The 22,509-nt window shown below is 46.7% G+C and overlaps 2 protein-coding genes across 4 annotated transcripts; both read right to left on the minus strand.

The window, feature by feature from the left end:
* Positions 1-98: 98 nt before the first annotated feature.
* On the minus strand, positions 99-9,339 carry uap1l1 (UDP-N-acetylglucosamine pyrophosphorylase 1, like 1). The gene is made up of 9 exons (XM_069183488.1): positions 8,555-9,339; positions 7,215-7,419; positions 6,104-6,279; positions 5,311-5,483; positions 4,032-4,225; positions 3,233-3,373; positions 2,751-2,936; positions 1,985-2,051; positions 99-1,255 (listed from the first exon to the last, which is right to left on the minus strand). Exons 1-9 carry the CDS (start codon positions 8,841-8,843, stop codon positions 1,169-1,171), a joined length of 1,518 nt encoding a protein of 505 aa, XP_069039589.1. The 5' UTR covers positions 8,844-9,339; the 3' UTR covers positions 99-1,168.
* A 396-nt stretch (positions 9,340-9,735) lies between these two features.
* Positions 9,736-22,509, minus strand: LOC102682463 (amiloride-sensitive sodium channel subunit gamma-like). 3 transcript variants are annotated; one of them, XM_069183581.1, is made up of 11 exons: positions 21,004-22,509; positions 19,579-19,799; positions 19,098-19,228; positions 17,993-18,156; positions 16,908-17,012; positions 16,031-16,151; positions 15,480-15,552; positions 13,479-13,536; positions 13,319-13,392; positions 12,650-12,725; positions 9,736-10,274 (listed from the first exon to the last, which is right to left on the minus strand). In XM_069183581.1, the coding sequence occupies exons 1-11, from the start codon at positions 21,346-21,348 to the stop codon at positions 10,263-10,265; spliced, it is 1,380 nt and encodes a 459-aa protein (XP_069039682.1). In that variant the 5' UTR covers positions 21,349-22,509; the 3' UTR covers positions 9,736-10,262. The 3 variants fall into 3 exon arrangements, with proteins under 3 accessions (XP_069039682.1, XP_069039680.1, XP_069039681.1); XM_069183579.1 differs by lacking the exon at positions 9,736-10,274 and adding an exon at positions 11,779-12,006; XM_069183580.1 differs by lacking the exon at positions 9,736-10,274 and adding an exon at positions 12,022-12,104.

Genomic DNA, 22,509 nt, shown 5'->3' on the forward strand with positions numbered 1-22,509 from the left:
AATGACTGACTGTACGGAAGCCGAAGTGGGTAAAAATCATTTTCGTCAAAAGCCAGACAATCTCTCCACACAGACGCACGCAATGACTCCTCAGCACGAATGTTAAATACATTTTATTAATGCCTCGTTTTGTAAACATGATTCACAGTGTTCTTGACTGGTTGTTCAGGTCACTAATAAATGAAGTATCGATGCACTGTCTGACGCTTTTACCCAAAGCATATCCATTTACACAACTGGGTATTTTACTGAAGCAAACCGAGTAAAATCTACAACAGCGGTGTCCCACGCTGCTTTCAAACTCACAACACTGTAGTTCTAACTCCAGAGCCCTGTTAACTACTTTACACTTAGATACATATTTATATCTTATACCTGGTACAGAAATGATCAACTCCAATTTGCAACACAGATTAACAATTACATTTTAAGAAACTAAAAAGTTTACCAGCAAACTACAAAAAGACAGTATTTTTTTTTTTAATATTCCACAATGTTAGACATTCCTTCCCCACTAAAATCCCTTTTGAAACCTGTACAATGTCTGGCTGCTAAAAATGTATTAAAAAATAATATTCACAATGTGAATGAAAATAAGCAGGGAAAAGGCCAAAGACAATCATGGCTTTATAAATACTATATCTATAGGTCTATAGCATTTGTGTAATTGTATATTTAGAAGACAGGCATCCAATCCAGACAACCCTAAGTATTTTATTGCTTAATAATACACCCTGGTTATTCCTGCTTTCACAATTAATTGGTGCTTGATGCTTTTCAGGTGTAAACATTTCCAGATAACGGAATGCAATATTTGTTACTTTTTCTCTGAAAAGACAAGACTTTTTGAAAATACAGTACACTGCATTTTCACAAAAACACTGCATTTCGAAAGTACAGTACACTGGAATGTTTTGGTAATTAAAACAGACTTCAAGCATCACAGTTAAAGCTTTAATATAGCGCCTTTGCCATAGAGGAAGCCGGACTCCCAAGAAATGCTGTTTTGTATTTCAGGAATTGTTTGTGTTCCTTTCGCAAGCTGTTACGAAATCACAATTGTTTTCTAGTTGAAGGCACGTTTGATCCCTTGATAATTTGTACTCATCTGCACTAAAACAACACAAGTTACACTATAAACGACTATTTTCCTTAAAACACAGGTTGGCTATTGAGCTCCGAGTTCCTCTGCCACCTTCTCCTCCAGAACGAGGGGAGACTTCAGCTCCTTGCCTTTCAGTATCGCCTCTAGGCCCTGCAGCGACAGGAAGAAACACTCGGTGAACACGCTGGAGACAGTTCACTCACCTTGGCTGGGTCCGGGACCCACTCATAGGACAAAAAAAAACATAAGAGGGTAACAGAGTGGAAACATCCAAACTCAGAGGACAATCTGAAGTGGGTGAGAGGCCCAGCACTGGAACTGCAAGCCCTGACTAACATTAGTGTATTTCTTATGGCCGACTGGTTTAAAATGGCTCAAGCAGGGAACTGCGTCAGCGTGTCCAGGTTTATTCCTGCTGACAAGGGAAGAAAAGAAACAACGTTTCGGCTGTGGATCCGCCGCCTTCTACACCCGAACACAGTCCGGAAAGTTGTGTTTCTTTTCAGCTTTTTAAAATTAACCCGGCAATCATAATATGACTCTCCAAAATAATGGGAGACTCCATTGGCTACAGAATGTCCAGCACTGGATTCATCTCTGTTCATTTCAGCAGGTTTAACCTTGTGCACAAATCTGAATGTATATCTGTACGCTGCAATCCCTGAGTCTCACTGATACCAATTCTCAGACAGGGCTGGCAGTGCTTGTACAGCACATATCAGACCCGGGAGACCTCTCAGAACAGGGCGCTGCTTAAGAGAGATCTGGTCTGGTCAATGGGATGCGATTAGCCCAACTTCTGACATGTCCCATAATCCGTAAGAACTGTAAAGTAATAGCAGTACAGGCTTTTTCTCCTTAAAAATACTTATTTCTCACCTCTCCGAAATAGGAGACCAGAGGAGAAACCTCACAGGTGGCGGGGGGGTCTTCTGTGTCTGCCAGTCTGCAGAGAACGGAATTAAAAGATAAACTGTAAAATAGAAACTGTAACTGGGGATGCACAAATGAAAATGGGACAAAATAAATCCCAGAACTCCAGTTGCAGTTTTTTTTAACTTTTATGTTTTGATGCCAAGAATGCTAGAATGGATTTCAACACCATATCTTGCCGTTTTGTTGTAAAATGAAATTCTTTACATTTGTATAAGAAACAAGAACATAAGCACAGAAGAAAGGTTACAAATGAGAGGTCCTCATTTGACCCACCGAGCCTTCCTAGAATGTAATTGATCCAAGTGTCTCTTCCAGACATTTCTTTAAAGAAGCCAAGGTATCGGGTTCGATGACAACTTTCATGACTTCCATGTCCTGGCTAAATTCCACTCTAAAGCTGCAGACTGTCCTCCTTCAAGTTCCCCTTTAATTCCATTAGTGCAGCAATTTCTCACTTCTACACCTGATTTGCTGTGCAGTGTGGCTGCTGTCTCATAATGCCCACGCCACGAGGGGGCTGCTCTTCAGCACAGGAGGAAGTGGCTCCCCTCCAAATTGTAAAGAGCTCTGGGATTCTCTGGGATGAAAACTGCTATATAAATCCAGTTAAAAATAAGTCTGAATCAGCTCAGTCATGACTGAAGCTGCTCTCATTAGCTGTCACTCACCAGGGTGTGGGCGGTAACTTCCGGTCAGAGCTGTCACTCACCGGGGCATGGGCGGTAACTTCCTGTCCTGGCCATCGACAAAGCTGGCCCCAGCGGCTAAGGCCCAGCGGTAATGCTGGGAGAGCAGTGCCCGGCGAGCAGTGGCAGGCGTGTCTTTGGTGGCTGTGTCGGCGTTCTTCAGCGGGGAGAACTCCTCCTCTCTCCGTACCTCAAAGGCCACAAAATCCCTGCAGGGATGGAAAATCGTGGGGTCGTCTTCAGAGCGAACTCCTCCGCCTGGCCTCCTATATTCCACTCGCACGTATTCAATTCAACACCAACTCTGTATTGATGCACTCGAACCGCAGTCAAACTTCGTAAACGAAACCGCGAGAAGGCATCAACAAGGAAGTGAACGTGCCCGTGTTAGAATACAACACCTGTGTTCAGAAAGCAGAAACCGTGGCTCATGCTTCAGTTCAGAGTGGAAAGTGATAAGGCTTTTCCTAACCACACGATCCACTCTACATCTCAGTTGTCTCACCTGGAAAACTGGAAGACGTCAAACACAAACTTCTCCATCTTGATGCCGTTTGGTTTCTCGGGCTTCACCCAGTTCCCCTCCTCGTCCACGCAGGGCACTTTCTTCAGGGCCACGTGCTGCTTCAGCTTGCTCTCACACGTCCTGCGTGAAGAGAGAGCGTGAGGACGCACTCACATCCTCCTATCGTTATTGAGGGCCACTCTACCAAAAGGGTTGGCCAGCATCGACCCTCAGCCCACTCCAGTCTTCATCCGTCCTCGGTGCAACACAGGGTCGCAGGGGGCCGGAGTCGACTGTATCCCAGCAGGCAACAGGCCCCAGGAGGGACGCCAGTCCATCACAGGGCAAACACTGACACACACACTCACACCAGGGCCAATTCATCTACCAGCATGTCTTTGGACTGTGGGAGGAAACCGGAGCACCTGGAGTAAATCCATACAAAACACGAGGAGAAGGTACAAGCTCCACACAGCCAGCAGCCCAGGTCCAGAACTCACCCCAGGACCCCGGCGCTGCGAGGCAGCAATGCTGACCCCTGACCACCCTGCTGCCCTCACTCTTCCTTCCCGTCTCAAGGCGAAACTCTGCACTTGTCAAACAACCTGACATTACAGCCACAGCCGCCGCGCGTCACTGGGGAAAACGAGGATCCCCGCATCAACGTCTCCGAAACGCCCTTCGGAGCGGTTGGGCGTTTGGCACACCGCCAGCCGCAGTTCCCTCTGTGTATCTCAGGGGGGCGCCGCTGTGCAGAGTAGAGTGTAGAGACCCCCGCTGGGCGCACTGCTGGACTTACTCGGAGACCGCCCTGAGGAAGTCGAGGGTGAAGAAGTGGTTGCAGATGTTCCCGGCGCTGTAGACCAGCGTGCCGTCGGGGTGCCGCTTCTCGGCCGTCTCTGGGCTGAGCTCGCTGTACTCCACCACCTGGTAGACTCCGCCCACGCGGCACACCACGCCCACCGGCTCGGCCGGGTGGGCCTTCTGCACCACCTGGGGGCACAGACACCCACAGACTGTTACAGGCCCTCCGCCAGCTCTCATGGGCACTACAGGCCCAGCCCCGGCATCACAGAGACGGCCAAAACGTTATCTTCTTCTTAAAACCGCAAGGCTATTTTGAGACTTTGGGATTAGAACGAATCAGCACCGAGGAAGGCACTTCAATCTGCAATGAAAGTTAAATGTACAGAGTGACATGTAAAACCTCCAATTTACACCACAAAATAGAGGAGATGTCCAGGTGTGCACAGAGCCATATTCTGCGATTTAGAACAAGGCAACAAAACTTCTGGCGAGATGAAGCAGCCTGGCACACTGTAAATAATCAGGCGTGTGAAAACAGCTCTTTCAATCCAAGAGAAATATTGCTCTTGATTTTGAGACGGTTTTGCTGACAAATACTACTTGTTAACTCCGCATGCAGACCACAGTGGGACACTTATGCAGAGAAATATCTGCTGCACAGCCTGCGCTTGTTTACTCGAGTACAGAAAATTCACTAAAAAAAATCAGAGTACATCATTCACTACTGAGACTAGTGAGCAGGAAGGGCCACATCACGTCGCAATTGGTGGGAACTCTCGCTCGGGCCACAGGGAGACCAGGGGTTTGTGGGTACTTTCACAAAGTTCACGATTTTGTGCTTACTTCAAAACTGGTCAATTTTTGTCAAATTTGTAATCTGTTGCAATGCCATCCATGAATTTATTTTGTTACCGAGATTTAATAATCGATCTGAGAAACTGGGACTGCAGCTCCCCTTTACGAGATAAGCAATATTACTGCAATGCAGCAGGTACATCTAAATTTACGTACTGATATAAATGCAGCATAATTTGAAAGTTATAGATTCCAAGCATGGTTTATCCTAATCAGGGTTCACACGTGTCTGATCCATTCCAGGAGAAACATTGAGAATTTCTGGATAAACGGCTATCCAGGAGGTGGCTGCTGTTTTGCAAACTTCTGCCTCTGAAAGATAAACATACTTCATCGCTGTGCAAACCATTTTCACAGAACACGCCTCCTGCAGTATGCAAGCAAACAGAAGAGAGCTGAGCAGGCTGAGTCTTTACCTTGGCTCCACAGTCCGCCCCCTTCTTGACACAGAAGCCAATGAAAACCGGATCAGCCATTTTCACCAGGATGTTGTCCACACAGTACACATGAAGGTACTGGACGCCCTTCTTCTCCATGTCCTCCAGGATCTTATTATCCAGCAGTGCCTGGTACAGACCGCCATTGCCATCTGCACACCAGAGCCCAGACAAGCACGGTTCACCACGGATCACCCCAGGCACAGCAGTCAGAGCACACTGCCACGTGACAGAACGGACTCAGATCACGTGTCGCACTACAGCACAGCAGTTTCACTTTGTACGGTGCTGGACACCCCACACAAAGCAGGCTGTGCGGACAACTGGTCTGTCCACATACTGCAGGTCTGCTTAACAAAGGCTGTTCTGTAGCTACCATTTACAGGAAACTGACAAGGTGGTGGGTCAGTGGTCAGCATTGGGGCCTCACAGGTTGTAGACCTGGGGTGCTGTCTGTGTGGAGTTTGTATGTTCTCCCTGTTATTTACTTGGGTTTCCTCCCACTGTCCATAGACATACTGGTAGATGACCTAGCTTCTAACACAACTGGCCCTGGTGTGTTTGTGTGTGTCTGCCCTGCAATGTAATGGCATCCCATCCAGGGTGTACCCTGCCCTGCGCCTGTTGCTTTTCAGGACAGAGTCCACCTCTCCTGTACTGGATGAAGCAGTTAGAAAATGGATGGATGATAAGATGACATATAGTCCTGTTATGGCCTTTAGCTAGATGTGATCACAGCAATGTAGGACATAGTGTGTGGATTTCTGCTCACCTGGTGCCATCGCTATCTTGCCTTTATTTTCCAGGATGACTTTTCCATCAAAGGACACGGCTGGGATCATCCTTTGTTCAAACATGATGACATTGGACCGGGCCAAGTTGAAATAGTTGTTTTCCTTAAAGAAATTCTCCGTAGGCTCTAGGGTAAACTCACTGGTCATTATATACCTGGAATGGAAGTGAAACGTGCACTGGTTAGGCAGGAATAAGATTTGCACTAAGATGAATGTGCATTTAAACACAGGTATGTTTAAAACATGGATAATACTGGTGACTCAAAAGACAGAAACTACTAAATCAGGATTTTCAGCCTAGATCTTAGTCACAGAAAACCACAGTCACGTTGTTGGTACAAAATACAGAACTTGAAAGGATCACACGATCTCTAAGATGAGTTTTCTTGGGGGGGTTTAAATCTTATAATTTTTCTTAACTTACCAAAGGCCGTCAATCGACAACTATACGGATGTAGACTTCAAAAAATATCGGGAAACAGTCTGACCTCTGCTACTAAACTACTAAACACTGCCAGCAGAACAATCAAAATCCTACCATCCATCCATCCATCCATTTTCCAACCTCTAAATCCCGTTCAGGGTCATGGGGAGCTGGAGCCCATCCCAGCGAGCCGCGGGGAAGGGCGGGGTCACCCCGGGCAGGATACCAGGGCAGAAACACGCTCATTCACACCGGGGCCAGGCTTCCCAGAAGCCACCAAACCTACCAGCATGTCTTTGGACTGGGGGGAAACTGGAGCTCTAGAGGAAACCCATGTAAACATGGGGAGAACATACAAACTCCACACAGACAGCACCCCGGGTCCTGGGGTCAATTCTCCACCCCAGAGCAGCAATGTTAAACACTGCGCCCCAACCCCACCCCAAACTCCTACCTTCCAACTCAAAACTTCAGTGGGACAAACAGCTAAACACAGAAGAGAGACTTTTTGTGTAGCTTTGATCCCATTTCCTGGGGGGAAAACACGTTGATAACTTCTTGCCTCTCCCTCCCCCCCCAAACGACGAAACCACGCCATCACAGGAAAACTGCGCCTGAAACTCGGCGTCCCCGAGCGCAGGAGCTGTTGCCGTCCCCGTCCTCACCAGGGTATGGTGCACTTCGAGCCGTGTTTCTCCGACGCCAGCCGTTCCAGCTTCCGGATTCGCTCGGCCTGAATCTGGTACAGGGTCCTGCCACTCGGGAGCCCCACCCTGTACATCCCCTTGGGGTACGACACGCCCAGGCGAGTGCCCTGGCCCCCAGCCAGCAGCAGCACGGCCACCCGGCTGCGAGAAATCTGCAGGAACCCTGGACAGGAGGGGGACAGGGCAAGAGACGTCACCTTCACCTCGGCGAGACCAGACGCCCTTGTGAACCCTTGAACTGCAGGCTTTAGATTTTCACAGCTCTACAGTACATAGCATAAGAAAACAAAACATAGTGAAACATTTTGAACAAACTCTCCCTCTCCCCCTCCCCACACCCACACGGAAAGGACGCAATGTAGTCGGGGACACAAAGGGGCGATTTCTTCTCTCCTGGGGCTCTGGGACACCGAGGTCACGCCGTGAGGAGTCAAGCAACACCGAGGATCTCCAGGCCTTCGGGGGGGAAATGCACAGAGCCTAACCGCCACTGAATTTAAATGTTGAAATATTTTTTGTTTACTATAAAAGTTTGCGTTCCAATAATCTAATTTGACGGGTATTCTTCCACGAGTTTTTAAATGGTCTTAGAAAGATGGTGCTCTCCCAAAACCCAGGCAGTATTCCTGATCGGTCCGGCCGCTCTCCGTCTTATTCACGTATTTAGAAATTATCCGGTCAGGATAATCCATTTAATATAAAAAAAAATAATAGTTGTTTTTTTTACAACGTTTTCAAACACTTTTATGTCTCGACGGCTTTCTCCGCGTTGAGGCGCGATGGACTGTTCAACGGAGCTGAAAAGTCTATAAGAAAACAAACTTAAGTACATTTGTATTTATTACATTCATAATATTTGAAACGACATCGTATAATTGTTTAAATTCTGTTACTTCTGCGAATTACACGGCGTGCATTCTGCGTAAAAATCAATATAAAGCAGAGTATATTTACACTGGATTATTTTTTATTCGCTTATGATACATGATCTCTGATGGGAGAGCAGCAAAGCCGACAATACCACAGCTCTTGCTACAAGATAGCGCGTCGGGTTGAAGTCTCTTCAGAGCACCAGCTTCACATGACTTCCAGGACCGGGTCTCTATCGAGCACTGTAGCATCCCTCATACCTGTAAGTCTATTCCATGAAAGATAATGTAGTTTGGATACAGCTTTCACTTTAATTCCACTATTTATTCGCCACAAGCGTCATACCCCGCCTTGCTCCCGTAAATTAAAAAGAAAGGTGCTGGACGCAGAGTTGGATGCAAACGTGATGTAGCGCGAAAAACTCCTACCTTCGTCTTCCCATGCCTTCAGGGTGTCCGGGTCGCTTCTCCCGACGCCGCCTATGAATTCGGGCGGGACCGGCTCCAGGCGCCGGTCCAGCCGGTCGTGGGCGCTGGGCTCCCGGCGGGCCGCCTCCGCCGCGGCTCGGCAGTGGCCGCGCAGCTGCGCCGGGTCGAACTGAGCCAGCTCGCCCAGAAAGCGGCGTCGCTCCCCGGGGGAGAGCTCAGGCCAGAACCGGAGGAGGTGCGACTGCCCGGCCGCCTCCAGGCGCGCCCTCGCTTCTTCCACCGATATCATGGTGCGGAGGCACTCATGCAGAGATACAGCGGGCTGAGTTAACTGTATCCTTCTTGCGTGACTCCTAGGAGCTTGGTTACACAAGACCAGCGGTTCAAGTGCACCCGGAGAAGAGGGGAAAAAAAACCAAACACGTTTCCTGTTACTAAATGTCTCTGGCAGTCGGCGGAGCAGCTTGCTTCGCTGCAAGTTGTAGTGAAACCCGTGACTGTCTGCAGTCCTGGAGCAGTCTTGTGACGGCGTCTCCAGGGCCGGTCAGGAGGCAGACGGAGGGAGGGCGACCCGGGTGCTGGAGTTTTCCTTCTCATACTAGTTCCCTTCTTGCGTTAGTAATTCGAGATGTTTTACTTCTGGAATTACACACATTGTTTTCTACGTGGGAAAAATCCCTCGTAGACAAAAACAAAACTTCTCCCCTTCTGGAGTCTTTCAAAGAAAGATGCGATAGCTTGGGATTAATGCCAGCAGCGTGACCGTGCCTGTGGCTGGATTGTAACTTCTTTAACGCGGACACGGCCGTTCACAATGATTTCACGTCGTTTTTTTTTAAATATTATTAAAACCCCGTTGTGAGAGAGAGAGAATAAATATGGATCATGTAAATACTTGTCCAGTTCTGAAAACAGGTTTTTCTAAAACTGAGAAATGAAATGCACTACCGCCCAACCCAAAACTAGGATACGCGAGATCGTCACTTAAGCATATTGTATACTTTACAGTTCTTCTGGCTAATTGAAAGGTACATCATTCTGAAACAGCATCTACAATTACGCATCAGGTTGCAATTCTGGGGATAATCTAGATGAAATGTAGAATGACTTAAATGATTAATAAATTAATTAACAACAGACACACCTGTAGGATCTCAGCAATGCTCTGTTAATATTCTATTGTAGTGACAGTACTACTATCTGAAGAGTTACAGGAACATTTTATAGACATATTATTCAGATCCAACAAGGACAAACATGAATATCTATTTTTGAATAGCAAAATAATTACACTCCCAAGAAAGCAGTTTAAACATTTTAATCCTTAAATGGAATATATACATCCCCCCCTTGCTGGTTTTACTTTAATGAAGCCTGGACTGTACATGTTCTGTCATTCACCCAGTGTTTATCCAACGTCATTTTATAGAGCACATCATCATTAAAAGAACATGAGAACAGCACCAGAGAATCCATTTCTTGATCAAGCCCATTAGGTACTGAACTGATTCAAGTATCCCATTCGCCCATTTCTTGAAAGGCTGGCTAGCTTGTTCCACACTCCCACAACCCTTTGCGTAAAGAAGCCTCTCCTGTTCTCCCTTTTAAATGCATTTCCGTTTAGTTTCCGCTGCGGCCCTGTGGCTCGTGTTCTGCTGTTCATTCTGAGGAAGGAGCCAGGATGCTGAAGTCCTTGTATCACGTCTCCTCATAGTCTTCTCTGTTCAAGACAAAACAGGTTCAGTTCCTTCAGCCTGTCGGTGTGGGACCTTCCTACAAACTCTAGAGCGATATCTTTTCTGTAGCATGGTGAACAAAACTGCCCACGATAATCGAACTGACGCTCACTGTCCTTCATTATAAACACCATCTGTATATGTTACATGAGAAATTTAAATTCCAATTTGGGAGTTTAAAAATAGAAGTTTAAAGATAATAAACCATAGATAGAGGACACAACATGAAACACTTTAATGTTCTGGCATCTACAATGCACTCATAAATGTTTACAGAGATTCTAAGGAGGTTAGGTGTCTGATCTAATGTGAAGCAAGTGCTTGAACACAGCAGATTGACACTCCATTGTACCAGGCTGTTAGGCCACACTGGACTAGTGCACACTACTTAAGATGGACCTGTAATTTTATTTACATCAAGAAATAAGTTAAATGTTTTAAATCTGTCATTCCCAAGACACTCCCTACAATTTAAATATTGCAGAAGCGAGAGTTATTAATATGCAGTCAGTCCTCCAGCTCAAACCAGTTTTCAATGCCCCTCTGTTAGTTTAAAGGCACGATCATAATCACCTTCAGTCTTCGTCATTCATTATTTTCCTCAATTTTCACGTAAGCTCTGACAAAATGTAAGCAAATAAGGCGAACTGGGTAGTGTTCTGAATTTCTGTTGTATAAAAGAAAATGCCCTGCCCGTGCATGTCACAAACTGATATTTCAGGTAGACGGGCCATTTCCAGTGGACAAGCAGTGTGGGGGTAACTGCACTGTGTCACACATTGGCAATGACTGGTAGTGCTGTAGACAATGAAGGCAAGGAAGCGAGGAGTGTACAGGTGCACATGAAGTGTGTGTGGGGTATTTAAAGAGGGCCAAGACTTATCGATGCTCCAGAGCCAAGGACGCCCCGCTGCAGCAGCGAGTGGGAGGGAGACCAACTCGAATCGACCGTGCTGTAGGCCAGCATCTCTGAACATGTGCGTGAGCGCTTGGGCACATTGTGCTGAGTGGATGCCAGCAATGGGCACAAACCTCGCGAACTTGACCCCCTTAAAGGAATTACCCAGCACCTCTTCAGTGTTCGCACACAGACACCCCTGGGGAGACAGGTTCCCCCAGGCTTTGCTGGAAACATGCATGATGGGATATCGAGTACAACGGTGAAAACTGTACAGAAGACTCTATTTCCCATCCCTCACGCACTGTGCTTTCCTCCTACTAACAATACTGACTGAAACTCAAGAACTGCAATAAGGTGTCTAAACGCCTCTTAAACCCATACAGTGTTCTAAATGGCAAAAAATCTGGATACCACGTCGCAGACATAATCTAAAAGGGCCGGGTAAAACATTTATCCATTGATGTCTTTGAAACTGTTTTGATTACGCAAATGGCCTCTGCCGGAGAGTTTTCCTTTATGTATTCCGTGTCGGCAGTCCGAGCCAGTCTCTCCAGTACTTCGATTCCACAAGCCCGAGCACGCCGCCTCTCTCCCAGTGGCTCCTACATGCTGGTGGTTTTGTGTCCGATGTATATGGGGCTGCCCTTCTCACAGTAGGGGTTCCGGTAGGTGTCGGGCACGGACCCTCTGAGGCACCGGCGGACGGCGAAGATCAGGACGTCGACGAAGAGCTCGAAGAACTCGGCCAGCGTGCAGACAGAGAAGCCCACCCACAGCCCGACCAGGCCTCCCATGTTGGAGATCAGGTCGATCTCCTTCAGGCCCAAACAGGGCGAAGGAAGCAGAGCAGCGTGTCAGCACCGGGAACTCAAACACACACACACATCCGCAGGAGGCTGGAAATAACCCCCGACTCCCCACAGCAACAGTGAAATACACAGGTAATAAAACTGAGGTAAAAACAATTACTGCATAGGTTTAAATTTAATGAGTATCAATGCTGCTGTTCGTGTTTCGCATGCTTTAGCCAGTTTTATACAGCGTAATTTACGACACAGGAAATAAAGAGCTCACATTTTGTATCATAAGAACTTCAGGAGTACAGTTTTCATGGACTGAGTTGATCGCAAATGTTAAAAAAAGTCAAAAGGTCCAGGAAGCATGTATTTCTTATCCTATAACGGTGTTGGGGCAGATAACACGTCATTCATGATTTTATTGATATTCAGAAAATAACAAACCCCCTTGTATTTTTCTGATACACTGGGGGTCTGCTGTCCTCTTAAAAAAACATAGCCCATCCCCTACTTTCAAAAGGTGCTATGATGGTGCTAGGTGTTTCATCAAGTATGCACAGCTAAAATATAAATGGATTAATATGATTTAGAAGGCCGTGATGCGGATTTGTGCTGACTGCGGTGTGGCTGATGCACTGCAGCCGATGAGCAGAGTACTTACAGTAATGGAGGGCTCCTCCACTATCCTCTCATAGTTCAGCTGCTGGTAGTAGACAACGACTTTGACTAAATTATCTCTGCAGGCAAAGACAGAGAAGAGGCCTCAATGTTCAACACACTGAAGCTGGGTGTAGAGAAAATGGTGAGCCTGGACGGTTTTAAGAAGCGGCTCCTGACTAAAGGCACTTGTTCACTCCGTCAAGTTCATGTTCTTTTATGCTGAACTTTAGTTCCCATGTTTGTGTGAAGTTACAATCGGGTGGTGTGACGCTGGAGCACTTGGCACTACTGGCTCACAGCTCCTGGGGCCTGGGCCTCAGTCCAACCAGGGGTGCCTTCTGTGTGGAGTCTGCATGTTCGCCCCTGCGTTTGTGTGGGCCTGTGCCGAGTGCTCAGATGCCCTACCTCCTCTTAATGCCCTGCTGCCTGGGTTCACTGGGGTATCTGAATTGCCCTGGTGACCGACCCAGGGTGTAGTTCCAGGGATGAGTTTGTGATAACAGATGCATTTAAAATGATATTTTCAAAAAATCTGGAAACTAACTTTAGCATTTTATTTAGGAGGCAAAAGACTCTAATGCAACACAGGATGTGCTGTGGATGGCTCTTTACAATGAACAAGTCCCAGTGCAGCGAAACCAGTCGTCCACTGGCGGGGGGGGATACAGACCGTATAAGCTGGGGGTTGTCGGCTATAGTTCCCAGCTGGCCTCCCATTTCTCTCAGGTCACTGGAGAATTTCTCCTGGAATAACAAGGAGAGAAGGTTCAAAAGGACAGTGATTTCTTGTCTCCACACACAATCCAAAGACATGTTGGCAGGTTAATTACCAAGAACGCTGTTGCCGGCCACTGTGATCCTGAGACTGTGAGCTGGTAGATCTCTTCTCTGAAACAAAGCAAATGCACAGATTAACGGTCTGCAAGCAACTGGTCTGGCCGTAGAGCTGTACAAAATTGCCTCGCCCATATTCAGGACATGACAGAAAATAAAACAACAACAACACTCTATTGCACAAAACACTGCACATTATGCATCCACGTAAGTGATAAAAATATGTATAATTACATGTGTAAATGTGTGAGGTCATTGGTGTTTACTGTGATAATTGTTTACTGGAGATTGTTTAATTACTGGCAACACTAATAAAGTACTCTGAATTACAGGGTGGTATGCAGCACCAAAGTTTTACTATTTTCTACTAGTAGTTGTTAAATTGATTCGAACTAATCTAGCAAGTAACAGCAAAGGCACGGAAGAGAAAATGGACTTAAATTTCCCAGACTTTAATATTTTGCGAGAAGAAAAAAATAGAGCAAATTCTGCACTGAAGAAAAAAAACTTTAAAAGTCATTTTGTTTCAAATTCACTGTCAGGTCTGTTGAAGCTCATGGTGGTGTTGAGGAGAAAGGTGCGCGTGTTCTGTATAAAGTTTTAGTTTTGCCAGGCAGTTATTTTTCAGATGGAAGGCGAAACTGGCTGTCTTTTTGACAGGAAACTGGTTCTCCAGAGCAAACAACCCGATCCCTCATTCAGTTAAAACAAGCACAGGGAAGGCAAACAGAAATTCGTCTGTCTCAGCAGTTTGAGAAATAGGTTAACGTCATAGACTACTGGCACAGAAGGTGCCATTTTCCAAAATAGATTTCCAGATGTGTGAAACTTCACAGCCTTCAATAAGCTCAGAGGGGTTCAGTGACTCCCTGCTTTACGTGTTAATCGGGAAGATGGATGCTTTATCACAGAGAGGTTAGTGTTAACCTTCCAAAAGCAGAACGTCCCTAAATTTCAGGGCTTGGGAAGATGTGGAGTATTCTGTATGTCTGGCTATATAACTACTTTCATTCTGAAACCAGTTTGTAGAGGATCTGAAAAGCGGTGCCGGACTGCAGAGCAGTGATTCTTTTTTCCACCAACTGCACCCCTTTCGTTCTCGCAACCCTGATCAATGAATTTGTGTTTTTGACGATTGAAGTTTTTGAAAAAACCCTGATATGCCTTGCACCCCCAGAAGGGACATCTCGTACCCCCAGGGTGTGTGCTGTTAACCCAAGGTTAGAGAATCAAGACACTTCCAGTCATTTTCTGGGGGGGAAACTCAAAGATGGCAGATAACAAGGGAATGGGCTGCAAATGTATTCAAGTGGCAGTTGACTGAATCAGCGTCCTCTAATTGCCTGTTTCTCAAACCAACTGAAACATTCCATACAGCAGCTCAACAGGTCTTGCATTTTATGTGCTGATTTAAAAACATTTCCTTTATTTCTGAGAATCTAAAGAGCTATCAGAAGTCTATTAGTGTGAGAGACGGGGTGCTGGTTCAGTCAGTTTGACTTTCTAGCTACGTGAAAGGTATTATTGCAGACTGACGTCTTCACGGGTCGCAAGGGAGTCCACATGTACTGTACCACTCCCTACAGGAAGCTGAGAGAGAGAGTCAGGAAACCAAGAGTGTGTTCATTGTCAGATTAACAGAGCTGTGCCAGGAAGAGAAACACAAGACAGAGGGAACAGTCGCTCATTCTGGTATAGTTTAGTTTCATATCAGTTTGGTCCCCCTCCCTTCCACCTTTCAAAATCTTGTCAAAACGTCTTTTTTGACATAAAAGTCCTTAGGTGGGTTCTGGAACATTGCACCTGTCTGTCATTGGAGGAGGAAAAAACTGAACTGAATCCTCTAGCAATGTAGCTGAAGCAACCAGATGATGCATGTCTAGAGACAGTCTGTGTCTGAAAGGCCTGAGTAATGTCAATATCTTTATAAACCCCATTGCCTCTCACATATGAAATAAGAAATTGCCGATCGTTCATCTTTGAAACAATCCACTTACTTGCACTGTAGAGGGCAGTTACAAGGCAGCATGTCATGAGCAAACTTGTATTCATACAGTTCCAAACATTCACCTACAGTAATGTGAAAAGAGAAAATACACAGGTCAGCAACATATCAAGACCTGCAGCACCCAGGGGCTGGGCTTACAGAGCAATCTGTTTCCAGTGAAACTGGGAAAACAAATGGAGGGAAAACCAGTGGTGGAAAGTGTTCTGGAGCATTTTCTAACCCCAGTCGTGGACGAACTCTCTCTTCTGGTTTCTGCTCAGGCTGAGTTTTTAATCACCAGCTAATTGATCTTGTTTTTTTATTTTAATCTGGGCCATATCTGAAGATTTTAGCAGCTCTTAAAAGTTTGTAATTGGTATCAGCACTGTAGCAATTTATGAGGTCAGAACTGCCATCAGTCAGGTGTACTGCCTGACATGTAACCACTGGACTTGACCAGGTGGGCATGTGTGGTACAGTGCCTGTCCGTCATCAATTGATCAACTGGTAAGAAATGATTAGTTGCAGCAGCTCTTGCCCCGTGCTCGCGCTGATGCTTACTGATTCCTGCAGCACTCAGATTGCATTTGGGGTAGTGGGACCCTGGAGGCACAGCAAACTCCCAGTGACTGCACCCACAGTTCTCCATGATGGTCTGCTGGGCACACGTCCGCTTACAGGACTGGCAAAGACACGAGGAGAAACAAAGCAGAGAGACGAGGTGTGTGTAGAAGCAAGACACAGCTTCGAAGTGGAGTTTAACGTTATACTCAGATACCTGCTGGAGCCAGAGTTGTTTCTCTTTAAAAGGGGAGCTGCAAGGCTATTTGTATATAGAGCATTTCAAACTGCAATAAAAAGTAAAATGTACACGATATCTTGTAAAACCTCCAATTTACATCACAAAATAGACTAAATCTCCAGCTGTGCGCAGTGCCATGTTCTGCAACTCAGAACGAGGCAACAAAACTTCTGGTCGCGTGAACCAGCTCCATTACACTGTAAACCAGCAGCCTTGTGTATCCATCTCTCTCAATGCGATAGAAATATTGCTTTCGACTTCGAGACGGTTTTGCCAGTAAACGGAACTTACTTGTTAACTCTGCACGCAGATCACATTGCAACATTTCTGCTGTGAAATGTCCGCTGCTCAACCTGTACTTATTCGCTCGTACGTCGTTACAGGGACTAGTGAGCAGGAAGGGCCACATCACGTCGCGATTCAATTCACGTCTCGACAACATGGCGACTATTCCAGTACTTTCACAATTTGGGGCTTCATTCAAAATGTGTCAAATTCTTCTAGAATATCAATTAATGTATTTGATCATTCTGACTTTCAATCTTAGCTCAAACCAATAGTGAACAGCAGGCTGTTGGACATGGTTCTGACATCAAAGGACTTTTCCCAAACACTGGGGAAAAAAGGCCCCGTTACCTCTCTGGTATATCTTGATCCATACAAGTCGTGGTAGTAATTTCGGAATCCCTCCCCATCCGTGCAGTGGCTTCCGAATGGGGACTTCAGCCTCTGAATCTCGACCTGGCGACAGGGCCCGGACAAACGCCGTTCACCACTTCGTTAATAAACAGTTAACAACTTTAAAAAAACAATTATGCAATCCCCAAACATACAACCTCCTTGTATTTTACATTTACATTAAATGCAATGTTTTTTACCGTAATTTAGGAGTAGAAACGCAAGATTTGCGTTCCAACCTATCTTCTCCAGATATTCTGTGCTCCAGTCACTGAGTTGCATTCGCTACTAACCAGCAAATTCACCATCATTTAACTTAATGCTTTACTCTGCATTTTTTCCCTTTAATTTGATACCTTAATGCCAGCTCTGCATGGCCTTGACCCATTAACATCCTCCTAACTTTACAAAGCTGGATTTTCTGCAGTTCTGGTAACAAGCACCACAACAGACCAGACCTGATGCTGAAAGGGACTTATATTGTGCTCTTTCTTCCACAGAGCTGAGAAATTCAAAACCTGCGGCAAATATGCAGCATCAAAGCTCACATTTCTGTGTTTAAACTAAAGTTCAGATGAGAATTTGGATCAGATCAGATTTGGATCTAGAACATGGCTTTAAAATCCCGATCCCTGCATATCCCTGTTGATTTACATCCCAGTCAAGCAGCGATTGATTTTGCAATGGATTTCTGCACCCAGGACAGGCCTCACACACAATCACCTGTACGTGCGTCACCTACAAACACACTGGTTAAAACTGATCTTTCCCTGTAGCTTAACTCTTTATCAGCTCATTCACAGGTGAGAACAACACCATCAGCTACTCCCATGATACCCTTTCTGAGTGTCATGCTGTCGCTGCAGATGAGGTCTGCACAGGCAAAGCCCAGACACCCCCAGGGACAGCACGCGCCCCACGGGCAGAGACCCCCCCCCACGGGCAGAGACCCCCCCCCCACGGGCAGCGCCTCTCCAGCACAGCCACGCAGGAGCCCTGCTGCTGAACATCCACGTCCCCGTTCTCCTTCAGCTGGGCCTCACCTTCATCATGCCGATGTCCGTCTCCGTGCCGGGAGGGATGTTCACGCCCTCGTCCTCGGGGAAGGGCGTGGCCGAGTGGTCGTGGATCAGCAGCCGGATCCCTGCGGAGTGGGTGATGTCCTTCACGTACTCCGTCTGCTGGATGAACAGCTCCATGTGCAGGCCTGGAAGGGGCAGCCATCTTTACCGCCCCTACACTCGTTTGCCAAGACTGAACTCGTCCTACTGCCCAAGAGTTTTACACACTAGGGGTTTTACGTGTGAAATTCAAATGATTTGATGATTAACTATAATGGTAAAACCAAAGGATGTTGTTCCTAAAGAAGCACACAAAGACTCTTCTACATTCAGGTCACGTACTGCAGGTAAAGGTTTTTGGATGGCAGGGTGGTGCACTGGTGAGCGTTGCCGACTGCAGCGCTGGTACCCAGCTCTATAAATGGGTGCTAATGTAATTGTTTATGATCAAAGCATAAGCTAAATAAGTCAGCTACTTGTTTCACTGTTGTTCCGGAAGGGGGCTCCTCTGTTTGAAACTAAAGTGATTCTGTTCCTTGATTGTCCTTCTGTGGCATTAAATCTGCTGTTGCACATCACAGTGGTACTTCATCCAATAACGGTGACTTACAACCTGCAAAAACTAGGAGCTACAGTACTGTCGTCTCTGTTGCTAGTGTTTGTCTTCCTTGTCTGATACAACAATACAACTTTGCCATAAAACAAATTTCCCCAGGTGGATATTAAAGCTTGAATTGAATTATCTAGGTCTAGTAATAAAGCATTAGGACCTACAGCATGCTGATTTTATACAGCAGGCTGTAAGTGTGTCCCTGCGGTCTCTTTGTGCTTTAAAAGGTGTAAATCCAGTGTCACAACCAAACCTGAAGACCCTACAGTGCAAGATTGCCCTCCTCACAGATCTTCACAGTTATGGGGCTCCACTGGAAGTCTGCTCCAAAAGCAATTCCTTGCAACGGAAAATGTTCCCGAGATTGTGAAACAAGGAATTAGTGTTTTTTCTGCAGGAGCACCATGTTGAACAGGAGAAAGGACACAAAGCACCTGAACAAGCGCTTCTTTTTCACAGAGATACTGCAGCACGTACCATGCATGAAGCCGGCCTTGGTGGTGTTGAGCACTTCGCTGCTGATGGGGTTCCCTCGGATGTCTGTGGACTTCTGCGAGTTGAAGGTGTAACAGTTGCCAAACTTGTAGTTGATGAATCCAGAAAAGAAGCTGGAAGAAAGGAGGACTGAGATGGCGATATGATGGGATGGTGTTGCCACATTATCAGCTTCCTAAATGAGCTCTGAGAGAGGAACTACTACTGCAGACTTACTAATCATGTCACAGAGATCACTTCATAGCAGATAGATTATGAATGGATTATATACAGTATACTGTATTACTTTTTAATAGAGTGACAGAGCAGGGGAAGTGATTTAAAAATAGTTTCCTTAGCTGCTTGTATTCTGACATCCTGGACATATATTCTGTCTTTCTGTATATTGTAACATTAAACATATAAAACAGTAAAATGTGTATATAAGAGATGAACAGAATGAGACTCTCCCTCCGGCCGTTACCTGGTGTTGCATGCCTGCCCATGGTAGTTGCAGTAAATGAGCATATCTTCCAGCTGGTGTCCCATTTCGATCTTCTCCTCGTCCGACAGCTCGTTAAACTCGGAGGCAAACTTGTTGAAGGAGCGGGCGTAGTTGGTGGTTTCCTGGGACGAGTCCCAGAACCCAGTGCCGTTCAGCGAGCTGCTCCTGTTCCTCCGATGAGACTGCTCCAGCCCCGAGTCCTGTTGAATGGCAGGGCGTTACACAGAGGGAGCACCTCCACCTGCCAGCAGCCATGTGGCCCTGCAGCTCCCAGCTGGCAGCCCGCTGGAGCCCAGCAGTGTGAGCCTGGCCAGTACCTGGAGGGGAGACTCCTGCGAGAGCTGAGGCTGCTGCTGGAAGAGGTGTTAGAGGTGCCAGCAGGGGGCGCTCAAGCTTCGGCCTATGTGGGTCCTAATGCCGCAGTATAGTGACAGGGACAATATACTGAAAAAAAAAGGTGCAGTGCTTCGGATAAGAAGTTAAACTGACCCTGACTCTCTGCGGTCATTAAAACTACACTGCTTAAACGTGTAGAACAGTCCTTAAGATTATACAACGAACTAAAAAGACACCGTGTTCAAAAAGAGTAACAAGGAGGTTGATGTCTTGCGTAGACAAGAGCACTCATAACGAATGCGTTTACACTTCAGACGTAAAATGAAAGGAAAGAGGGAGACATGATCTTTTCAGGCTTTTCTATGAATTTTCTGGGATGTGAATCCTTTAGGCAACGTTACGAGTGGGACAAGTTGGCGTTTGTTTTCACTCTCTGGAGCAAAAATGTGGCGGTTAATTCTAGTCTGCTCATGCAGTTTCGTTGAACTCCCCTAGCCCTGAATCTACCGGGGGAGTTTTAAATAGTTATTGCCAGACGTTAAGGCCAGTAATACACACCCACTTGTATTAACATTTAAACATAATTTGTTTTCGTTTGGTAACGGACCTGTTGCAGGTTTCTGGAACAGGAGACGCCTTCGAAGAGTTCTCTCCGAAATTCATTTCTCCCTCGAACTAAGACTTCGGATTAAGCAAAACGTGTTTCGCGTGTGTTCGTGGGGCCATGACAGATTACTGTTAATTCTGTGTCGAGTACGAGAATAATCCTCATTTAATTGGACCCAAGAGCCTCCCGTCCACACGAGGGGGGCCACACCTTGGTTTAGGGGCCCGACAGCACCTGCCTGTAGTGGCACTCCTTGAGTAAGAGGTCGCGTCGAGGCGAAGGGAGACGTTACACCAACACAGCAAAAAAAAAACAAAAAAAAACGAAAACGCACAGACCACAGGTAAAGCCTTTCTGTTCGAGTGAGCACCCGCAAATGTCGATCCGTTGCGGAGGAAGAGCGCTCCCCGCGCCCCGGGAACATGCGGCACAGGCCTGCGGGGCCCCTCGGTCCGGCTTACCTGCAGGGAGCTGCTCATGGAGAAGCTCTTCTTCAGGGAGGAGTACCGGACGCTGTTCAGGTTACAGATGGTGATGGCGGGGAACCTCAGCTCGGTGCCGGAGACCAGCGTGATCTTTTCGTGCGAGGGGTAGCTGTAAAAACTGAGGACCATCTCGGTGCACTGCCACAGGGCGCAGCACAGCGCACAGCCCACGAACACAGCCCACAGCGCCCTGCGGAACCAGTGTCGCGCCCGGAAAATGTTGGGGATCCCGTGAGCCGAGGTGTACTGAATGATGTCTCTGCACAGCCGCCGCATCGTGGCCACCTCCGATGGCCTTTTGAGCATCATCGTCCTTGACATATAGGCACCCAGGAGGGACGGGAGCACAAGAAAACAGAAGCCGAGTAAGCAAGAATTATTCAGACCTTGCCTGCCAGAGCTGGGAAACTTTATGAAAGACCCCGCTCTATTACGGCTGATGATGAGTATCAGGATTAAATCCCAACATTCATCAATCGTTCTTCACTAGACTTGGAAATATTATTATCCTTCTTTCGATCGCTCAGATCTTCAGCCCTTCTCTTCTTTGCCGACTGTCTTTTAAAGAATGTAAAACACTAGGAAGAATCGATAAATAAAAAAAAAATGACCGACAACTGACCGCGTCGATGTTATTTCTCCCAAACCGACGGAAAGGCGATATCGACAGCGAGAGCGCAGGCGGAGGACTGCTCGTCCTCGGAGCCCGTCTGCAGGAGAGGAGATACAGGGCAGGAGGGCGGCAGGTTTAGCCCGCTCGCCGCAGGTGATTTATACTCCGGTAAGCAGGCCGCTCGGGACCCCGACTCCAACAATTAGCACGGTCCGCAGGTGGTGCTGCCCAGTAATCCATTACTGATCCGGGCGGCGGTCACCGCGCAGCAACGACCATAAATTAATAACGAGCTCATGGTTGCCCTTCCCTCCCCACAAAGCCACACAAGTCAGCGTTGGCCAACTAAAACAAATCTAACCCGAAACCGTTTCGACGAAAGAGTGTTTCTCACTTTTTAGTTTGTCGGTGCGGCTAACGATGGCAAATGGCGGTTGTGATTAATTTGGGCTGTCTGATCGAGAAGCCCTTTTCGCCAAAGACCTCTCCATAAAGCGTCTGTAAGCTTCCTTTCCCAATTAGCATTCTGACAACAGTCCCCTGGGTGACCGGCTGAGGCTACTGAGAACCAGATTATTGGCGACATAGGCTGTGTCACATTACACTCGGCTTTTCAATGTGTAACAGGTCACTTAAATGAGGTAAGAAGATGGAGCGTGGTTTCTTGACAATATTGATGGTTAACGACAATGAAACTTTAAGCACCGTAAAAAACAGGTTTTATCACCCTGTTCGCTTGTCTGAGAATTGAGAGACAGTGTATGGATGTTACAAGCCTTAAGAATTTCCACTAGAGCTTACTGCTGTTATCAGCGCCAAGTAAAACTAATACAGCTGAGATTTGAAGACACCCTTTTTATGCATAGTAT

Source organism: Lepisosteus oculatus, chromosome 24 (assembly GCF_040954835.1).
Source record: "Lepisosteus oculatus isolate fLepOcu1 chromosome 24, fLepOcu1.hap2, whole genome shotgun sequence".
NCBI classification, from domain to species: domain Eukaryota; kingdom Metazoa; phylum Chordata; class Actinopteri; order Semionotiformes; family Lepisosteidae; genus Lepisosteus; species Lepisosteus oculatus.